At 46.3% G+C, this 9,887-nt stretch overlaps 1 protein-coding gene across 1 annotated transcript in view; it reads left to right on the top strand.

Moving 5' to 3' along the window:
• The window catches only part of LOC112077800 (carboxypeptidase Q), a 32,841-nt gene extending 32,383 nt beyond the window's left edge, over positions 1 to 458 (top strand). The window contains 1 exon segment of the mRNA XM_024144236.2: positions 89 to 458. Coding sequence (XP_024000004.2) covers positions 89 to 458 — 370 coding nt within the window.
• The last annotated feature ends 9,429 nt before the right edge of the window (positions 459 to 9,887 follow it).

Below are 9,887 nucleotides of genomic sequence, written 5' to 3'. Positions count from 1 at the left end.
CATCCTGGCCGGCTCTACATGTTGCAACGCCTGCGGTCACCCTGGCAGCTCAGTCTGCTCCCCCTGCGGTTCCACCCTGCGGCACCAGCGCTGCGGCTCCACAGCAGCTCAGTCTGCTCCCTGCCGGCTCCACCTGGCAGGCTCAGTTTGCTCATCCTGAAAGCTCTCCCCGGGCACAGCCTGCGGTCACCCTGCCAGTTCAGTTGCTCCTCCCTGCGGCTCCCCTGGCGGGCTCCAGTGTGCTCACCCTGCGGCTTCCCATGCCAGTTCCAGTGTCGCTCCACTACGCTCCACCATGCCAGTTCCAGTCGCTCCTCCCTGCCGGCTCCACCCACTGCTGCCAGTTCAGTGTGCTCCACCCTGCCGGCTCGAAGCTTGCCAGTTCCAGTCTGCTCCACCCTGCCGGCTCAACTGCGCGCATCCACACCTGTCGCTCACCTGTGCTCATCCGTCATTGATGATGTCAGGTGTGTGCGTACTGGTAGGGAAGTCAGGTGCAGGGAGTGCAGAGATAAACAATGGATACATAAAATTGGAGCGGCGATGGCTAGAACGCCGGCAACATCGACCGCAAACGCCACCCGACAAGGAGAGAAGCCAACTTTGGCGGAAGTCGTGACAATGAAAGCTTTGCACTGTCTTTGGCACTCTCTCAATCAGCTTCACGTGGAATGCTTTTCCAACCGTCTGGAAGGAGTTCCACATATGCTGAGCCTTGTTGGCTCTTTCCGTCACTTTGCGGTCCAACTCATCCAAACCATCTCAATTGGTTGAGGTCAGGTGATTGTGGAGGCCAGCTCATCTGATGCAGCACTCCATCAAATCTCCTTCTTGGTCAAAGACCCTTACACAGCTGGAGGTGTGTTTTTGAGTCATTGTCCCGTTGAAAACAACATGATACGGCAAACCAGATGGGATGGAGTATCACGCAGAATGCTGTGGTAGCCATGCTGCTTTTAAGTGTGCCTTGAATTCTAAATAAATCCAGTCAGTGTGACCAGCAAAGAACCATCACACCTCCTCCTCCATGCTTCACGGTGGGAAACACATGCGGGATCATCCATTCAACTACCTGCATCTCACAAGACCAGGCGGTAGGAACGCCGTTGCAGCAATTCTTTGCAGCAATTCGACCATGAAGGTATTCACATAGTTCCTCTGACAGTGATTTGGATGTGTCTGTTACTTGAACTCTGTGAAGCATTTATTTGGGGTGCAATGTTTGAGGCTGGAACTCTAATGAACTTATTCTGCAGCAGAGGTAACTCTGGCTTCCTTTCCGGGTGTGGCGGTCCTCATGAGAGCCAGTTTCATAATAAGCGCTTGATTTTTTGCGACTGCACTTGAAAGAAACTTTCAAAGTTCTTGAATGTTCCGTATTGACTGACCTTCATGTCTTAAAGTAATGATGTGTTTTCTCTTTGTTTATTCGAGCTGTTCTTGTCATAATAATGGACTTGGTCTTTTAAGCAAATAGGGCTATCTTCTGTATATCCCCCCCCCCCACAACACAACATAACTGATTGGCTCAAACACATTAAGAAGGAAAGAAATTCCACAAATTAACTTTGAATAAGGCACACCTGTTAATTGAAATGCATTCCAGTTGACTACCTCATGAAGCTGGTTGAGAGAATGCCAAGAGTGTGTAAAGCTGTCATCAAGGCAAAGGGTGGCTACTTATATTGGCTAATATATTTTGATTTGTTTAACACTTTGATGTCTGAGCAGGCRTGTTCCAACTGTTGACTGGTACTTTGTATATTTATATATTTTTTGCATTTTGGATTAATTTTAGAAAGTAAGTCATGACAGAGATTTTCAACCAAGATATAAAAAAAAACATGTTAAATTTCCATTCTCAGGTTAGCAGTCAAATTTTCTCACAGGCATTGAGCGAGCCTAATAAGTCCCCCAGCTTCCTGAGGCTGAGGACCCTTGGTGCTGCTTACGACCAAACGTCAGAAGCTTTCTTCATCAAAGAGAATTAAGTTAGGCAGGCAGCAGGCAGGCAGTCATCAGGAAGCAGGCAGGCAGGCAGCCATCATGCAGCAGGCAGGCAGGCAGGCAGCCATCAGGCAGCAGGCAGGCAGGCAGCAGGGAGGCAGGCAGCAGGCAGGCAGGCAGCAGGGAGGCAGACAGCAGGGAGGCAGGCAGGCAGCAGGACGAGGAACACCCTAAATCTCTCTACATCTCTGACAGTCTTTGAAGCTGTGGTAGGAAAGTCTTTGTTCTACAAATCAAATGTGACCCAATTCAGGAAACTAGGCGTAAACTAGGCGTATGTCGCAAGTCACGACTTCCCAGGAGAGCCGTTTGAACGTAAAATAAATGCAGAGCAGAACATTTCCTCCACTACACACAGCCTCTATTAGCCACACCCTCCACTAGATACAGCCTCTATTAGGTACACCCTCTATTAGATACAGCCTCCACTAGATACAGCCTCTATTAGGTACACCCTCTACTAGATACCGCCTCCAATAGATACAGCCTCTATTAGGTACACCCTCTACTAGATACAGCCTCCACTAGATACAGCCTCTACTAGTACAGCCTCACTAGGCAACAGCTCTACTAGGTACACCCTCCACTGAGAAGCTCCACTAGGTACGCCTTACTAGGACAGCCTCCACTAGGCACAGCGCTCTACTAGGTAGCACTCCCACTAGATACAGCCTCTACTAGGTACACCCTCGCACTAGATACAGCCTCCACTAGGTACAGCCTCTACTAGGTAACCTCCACTAGAACCTCCACTAGGTACAGCCTCTACTAGGTACACCTCACTAGCACAGGCTCTACTAGGTAAGCCTCGCTAGCACAGCCTCCGCTAGTCACACCTCCACTAGATACAGCCTCACTAGTACAGCCTCCGCTAGGTACAGGCACTAGGCACAGCCTCCACTAGGTACAGCCTCACTAGGTACAGCCTCCACTAGTACAGCCTCCACTAGGTGCCCTCACTAGTACAGCTCTACTAGGACAGCCTCACTAGGTACAGTCTACTAGGTAAAGCCTCCACTAGGTACGGCCTCTACTGGGACATCCTCCACTAGGCACAGCCTCCACTAGGTACAGCCTCTACTAGGTACAGCTCCACTAGCACAGCCTCCACTAGGTACAGCCTCCGCTAGGCAACAGCCTCCACTAGATACAGCCTCCACTATGTACAGCCTCTACTAGGTACGGCCTCTACTGGGACACTCTCCCCTAGCAAGCCCTCTACTAGGACATCCTCCACTAGGCACAGTCTCACTAGGTACAGCCTCTACTAGGTACAGCCTCCACTAGGTACAGCCTCCACTAGGTACGGCCTCTACTAGGACATCCTCCATAGGCACAGCCTCCACTAGGTACAGCCTCTCTAGTACAGCTCCATAGTACAGCCTCCACTAGGTAGCCTCACTAGGACAGCCTCCACTAGGTACAGCCTCCATAGGTACAGCCTCCACTAGTACAGCCTCCATAGTGCCTCCACTAGGTACAGCCTCCACTAGGCACAGCCTCCACTAGGTACAGCCTCCACTAGGACAGCCTCCACTAGGTACAGCTCCACTAGGTACAGCCTCCACTAGGCACAGCCTCCACTAGGTACAGCCTCCACTAGGTACAGCCTCCACTAGGTACAGCCTCCACTAGGGACAGCCAGCCTCCACTAGGTACAGCCTCCAATAGCTAGGTTACAGCTCCATCTCAGGACAGCTCATAGTACAGCTCACTAGTACAGCCTCCACTAGGTACAGCTCCACTAGGTACAGCCTCCCTAGGTACAGCCTCCACTAGGTACAGCCTCACTAGGGAACAGCCTCCACTAGGGACAGCCTCACTAGGTACAGCCTCCACTAGGTACAAGCCTCCATAGGTCCAGCTCCACTAGGTACAGCCTCCACTAGGTACAAGCTCTACTAGGTACAGCTCCACTAGGTACAGCCTCCATAGGCAGCCTCCACTAGGTACACTCCACTAGGTACAGCCTCACTAGGTACAGCTCCACTAGGTACAGCCTCCACTAGGCAAGCCTCCACTAGGTACAGCCTCTACTAGGTACAGCCTCCACTAGGTACAGCCTCCATAGTACAGCCTCCACTAGTACAGCCTACATAACATTACATGTTACAGGGAGGGAGAGTTACCAGTTGTTTGATATGATTTCCTTTACTGCAATTTGTTTAATTGAAGAAAAAATAAGTAAGTTGGGATTGATTATTCTAGATTAAATCTGGCATTATGCATTATTTTCCTGCTGTAGACTGTCTCAAATGAAGATCATACAAACACACACACACACACACAAACACACACACACACACACACACACACACACACACACACACACACCACACACACACACACACACAACACCAACACACACACACACATTCTTCCACAGCGTCTCATTGTGACAGAATAGGCTGGAACAGTCATGTGGAAAATTGCACTGCAGTACGTTTTAGGGTTAGGCCTTTAGAACTGTGACAGGTGGAGACATACCCAGTCTATTTAGTTTTTCTCATTTTTATAGATAGGAATTGTGCTGGCAGAATATCACTCTGCAGGGCTAGAGGTAGTAAATACAGACACACACAGCAAGGGGGAAGTCCCTAGAGGATGAGCAGCACCATCGCTACACACAAGAGAGTGTTTAGAGACAGACCAAAATACCAAACACAGTGGACTCTGCAGAGGCAGCGCCATTGACTCATAAAACACTGGGGGAAGACCTGAATGCTGCTCTATCGATTGACGGAGGAGGGAGGGAGGGAGGGAGGGAGGGAGGGAGGGAGCTTTTTGAAAGAGAAAATATACTACCCTTTCAATAAAGCAGAGGGGGAGAGAGGTGGGAGGAGGAAGATAGCAGGAGGGATATACAACTGGTTTAAATCTGAAATAATATAAACTATACTTTACTTTTGGAGTCTGGGGAGCAAAGAGAGATAACAATAGTCCTATAATCTATCCTGATCCTTACTAATTATGTAACTGTATGAGGTCCAGTCATGTGAACCAGGCTCCAGGCTCCAGCTGCTACGTGTGCTCTGAGGTCCTAATGATTATACTTTATAACTAGGCAAGTCAGATAAGAAAAATTCTTATTTACAACGATGACCTACGAACTGTGGTTAACTGCCTTGTTCAGGGGAGAACGACAGATTTTACCCTTGTCAGCTCGGGGATTCGATCCAGCAACTTTTCGGTTACTGGCCCAACGCTCTAACCACTAGGCTACCTGCCCAACGTCTAACCACTGGGCTACCTGCCAACGCTCTAACCACTAGGCTACCTGCCCACCCTCTAACCACTAGCTACCTGCCAACGCTCTAACCACTAGGCTACTGCCCAACGCTCTACCACTAGGCTACCTGCCCAACGCTCTAACTAGGCTACCTGCCCAACGCTCTAACACTAGGCACTGCCAACGTCTCCTAGGCTACCTGCCCAACGCTCAACCAACTGGGCTACCTGCCAACGCTCATAAACCACTAGCGTACCTGCCCAACGCTCTAACCACTAGGCTACTGCCCAACGCTCTAACCACTGAGCTCCTGCCAACGTCTAACCACTAGGCTACCTGCCAACGCTCAACGCACTGGCTACCTGCGCTCCAAATAAGCTACATGTTCAAATTATTGCACATCGTTATCTAATATAATCCACTAATGCTATGACCCCCAGAACAACTACACAGACGGAATGGAATGATGCAACGTGTAAGCTCCAATGGAAGAAAACAAACATAGTGACAGTTATAATATATGATCGTGGCTAATATTTAACATGAAAACTGTTTAAATAGAAGTGTGAAAATCCCAGGTATAATAATTACACATTGTAAAGTGCATAAATCATCTTGTCAAGTTGCGCCCTCTGGAAGCCATAAGCTTGGGTCTCGAAATAATCATCCACGCAGATTATGAGGGTACACAATTACATTTCTGTAATAACAGACAGCTATTTACAGCCTACTTTACTGTGGAAAAGGGACCACAATACATGTCATGTTGATATGATTTTCAGTTTGCTTCCATATGGCTGGTTTCACATTCGTCTCCAGGGATCACACGGAAAAATAAAATCTGTTGCTATGTGTATTTACAACCCCCTTCTCAAACGGATTACTCATTTACGTATCTCTTATCAATAGCTCCTACCAATTTATAAATGACGGTTCATGGAGAATGCTGTTATTTCAATCATAGGGGGAAAAAGTAGATGCTTTTCCCACTGACCCGGTAGGTTCGCTCGCCTTATTTATGGTTTCCTCCCGTAAAGGTGGTGGAATTGAGAGAATTAAGTCAAGGTCAGAAACGGCGTATCTGTAGACACACTTTCATTTCTTAGATCTCCACGCAGAACAAATAGAGGGTGAATAACATGGTTCTCCTGCTTAACTTCAAGGTCACACATAGAGAGAAAGTGCGTAAAAAGGGATTTACGTTCCATTTAAGTGAGTCAGAATCAGCCCCATTGGGAATAGGGTACTATTTGAGACAAAGTGTCTTTGTCAATGTCTCTGTCAGTTTCAACGTCTCAGTTAATGTCTCTTTCAATATCTCTGTCACGTCAAGTCTCTGTCAATGTCAAAGTCAATGTCTCTGACATGTTCTGTCAATGTCTCTGTCTTTGTCATGTCTCTGTCATGTCTCTGTTCTTTAAATATCTCTGTCAATGTCAAAGTCTGTCAATGTCTCTGTCAATGTCTCTGTCTTTGTCAATGTCTCTGTCAATGTCTCTGTCTCTTTCAAATATCTCTGTCATGTCTCTTCATGTCAAAGTCATGTCTCTGACAATGTTTTTGTCAATATCTATGTCAATGTCTCTGTCTCTTTCAATATCTCTGTCAATGTTCAAAGTCCTGTCAATGTCAAAGCCAATGTCTCTGTCAATGTCTCTGTCTCTTTCAATGTCTTTGTCAATGTCTCTGTCAATGTCTCTGTCTCTTTCAATATCTCTGTCAATGTCTCTGTCAATGTCTCTGTCTCTTTTCAATGTCTTTGTCAAAGTCTCTGTCAATGTCTCTGTCAATGTCTCTGTCAATGTCTCTTTCAATATCTCTGTCAACGTCAAAGTCTCTGTCAATGTCAAAGTCAATGTCTCTGAATGTCTTTGTCAATGTCTCTGTCAATGTCTCTGTCTTTGTCATGTCTCGTCTCTTTCAATATCTCGTCAATGTCAATGTCTCTGTCAATGTCTCTGTCAATGTCTCTGAACAATGTCTTTGTCAATGTCTCTGTCAATGTCTCTGTCTCTTTCAATGTCTTTGTCAATGTCTCTGTCAATGTCTCTGTCAATGTCTCTGTCTCTTTCAATATCTCTGTCAATGTCAAAGTCAAAGTCTCTGTCAATGTCTCTGTCAATGTCTCTGTCAATGTCAATTGTCAAAGTCAATGTCTCTGTCAATGTCAAAGTCAAAGTCTCTGTCATGTCTCTGTCAATGTCAATGTCAAGCATTGTCTCTGTTCAATGTCAAAGTCAATGTCTTGTCAATGCAATGTCTCTTATGTTCTGTCTCTTTCAATGTCTCTGTCAATGTTTCTGTCTCTCTCAATGTCTCTGTCAATGTTTCTGTCTCTCTCAATGTCTCTGTCAATGTCAATGCCAATGTGTCTGTACATTTTAACACACTCAGACCAGAGAGAGAGGCCTGCTGACCTACATGGGTGAAAACAAAGCAAGGGGATGGAACGGAAATGTTGTGAGCCAGTAGAACATCTAGTTCTTGATGAGCATCATCTCCACAGTTCACCATCATTATTTTGCCAGGTTTTCTAAAATAGTTTATTTCTTGGTTCTTAAAATTGCCCCCTTTCCACTCCTCCTCACTGTTTCACTGTAAATACCATGTGATGGCCTCCTACCAGTAAAGTAGTTATTCCCTGTAGACTTYACTGTACTCCAAACTCCATCAAGTGTCCCCAGTGGAACAGCAGGGGGCCAGTAGATAGGACCAATTAGTGTAGCAATGAGGAGAGAGAAGTCTCTTTTCCACTGGGCACAGATGTAGCGGCCACGCTAGGAGTCGGGAAGCAAGTACAGGGAGTCAATTTAATAATAAATGAAACATGGAACAAAACAAGAAACACGAGTAGCGTACAGACATATAACACAGGAACAGAAACMATAACGCCTGGGGAAAGAACCAAAGGGAGTGACAGATATAGGGGAGGWAATCAGGGAGGTGAGGGAGTCCAGGTGAGTCTCGTGAGGCGCAGGTGCGCGTAACGATGGTGACAGGTGTGCGTAATAATGAGTAACTTGGCGACAGCGAGCATCAGAGAGGGGGAGCAGGAGTAGACGTGACAACAGACGTCAGTTCAACATCTTTAAAAACATATTTTTTTTTACATTTGTTTGAGTTTACAACTAGCACGAATTCAACGTGAAATCAACATGTCAATGGATTTATGTTAAAAGTCGGAGGGAAAAAAGACTACATTCCCTTTGCTTAGATTGATGACTAAATCCAATCAGTTTACCACGTTGATTCACCGTCATCACATTAAAATGTTTTGTTAAAATGACACGGAAACAACTTTGATTCAACCAATTTTTGCCCAGTGGGGTGTGGGTAGGCTTCTTCACCACCACTCTCCTAAACCATTCTGGGTAAATGTGAGGGAGTGGTAGGCCAGGTAACGAGGAAGTGGAGAGGCCAGGGGTAACGAGGGGAGTAGAAAGGCCCAGGTGTAAACGAGGGGAGGAGAAGGCCAGGGTAACCGAGGGAGGAGCAAGCGAGGGTAAACGAGGGGAGGAGAAGGCCAGGGTAAACGAGGGGAGGAGAATGCCAGGGTCAACCGAGAGGAGTGGAAGGCCAGGGTAAATGAGGGGAAGTGGCAAGCAGGGCAGGGGGAAAGGCTAGGGAACGAGGGAGAGGCAGAGGTCCAGGGGAAATAGGGCGAGGTAGGAAGGGACAGCGGCCAGGGTAACGAGGGGATGTAGTGCTTTCCTTGGCACATTAGGAGGGAAGACAGGATAAGGAGGGTGGTCTTTTGAGAACCTCTTAAAAGTGAACTTAGCTTAAGTGACTACTTTACAGGTGAAGCCTACTTAGAAAGTGAAAATCTACTTAAAAGTGGAAACTACTTAACCGTGAAGCTGCTTACAGTAAACTGCTTAACAGTGAAACTTCTTAACAGTGAAACTACTAAAGTGGAACTACTTTACAGTGAAACTGCTTAGAAAGTGAAATACTAACAGTTGAAAACTACTTAACAGTGAAACTGACTTAACAGTGAATCACTTAACAGTGAAACTCACTTAACAGTGGAACTACTTACAGTGAAAGCTGCTTAAAAAGTGAAACTACTTAATCAGTGAAACTACTTAACAGTGCAACTACTTAACAGTGAATACTACAGTGGAACTACTTAACAGTGAAACTGCTTAAAGTGAAACTACTTAGACAGTGAAAACTACTTAACAGTTGAAACTACTTAACAGTGAACCTTACTTAACAGTGAACTACTTAAACAGTAGGAACTACTAACAGTGAAACTAGCTTAACAGTTGGAAACTACTTAACAGTGGAAGACTTATGAAAGTGAGAATACTGCTTAAAAGTAGTGAAACTAACTTAACAGTTGAAACTACTTAACAGTGAACTACTTAACAGTGAAAGTGAACTACCTTAACAGTGTAACTACTTAGAGTCTCTCCAGTTATTCCTACTCAGCTCAATTAAGCCAACTGTCTGTGTCTGGTGTGTGTGTGTGTTTGTGCGTGCTTTATGATGTTGTGTGTGTGTTGTGTGTGTGTGTGTGTGTGTGTTGTTGTGGTGTGTGTGTTGTGGTGTGTGTGTGTGTGTGTGTGTGGTGTGTGTGTGTGTGGGTGTGTGTGTGTGTGGTGTGTGTGTGTGTAGTGTGTTGTGAGTGTGAGTGAGTAGCTGC

This window comes from Salvelinus sp. IW2-2015, unplaced genomic scaffold, assembly GCF_002910315.2.
Source record: "Salvelinus sp. IW2-2015 unplaced genomic scaffold, ASM291031v2 Un_scaffold4924, whole genome shotgun sequence".
Lineage (NCBI taxonomy): Eukaryota > Metazoa > Chordata > Actinopteri > Salmoniformes > Salmonidae > Salvelinus > Salvelinus sp. IW2-2015.
The sequence above is the reverse complement of the archived record's forward strand: the minus strand, read 5'-3'. Positions and strand labels throughout refer to the sequence as shown.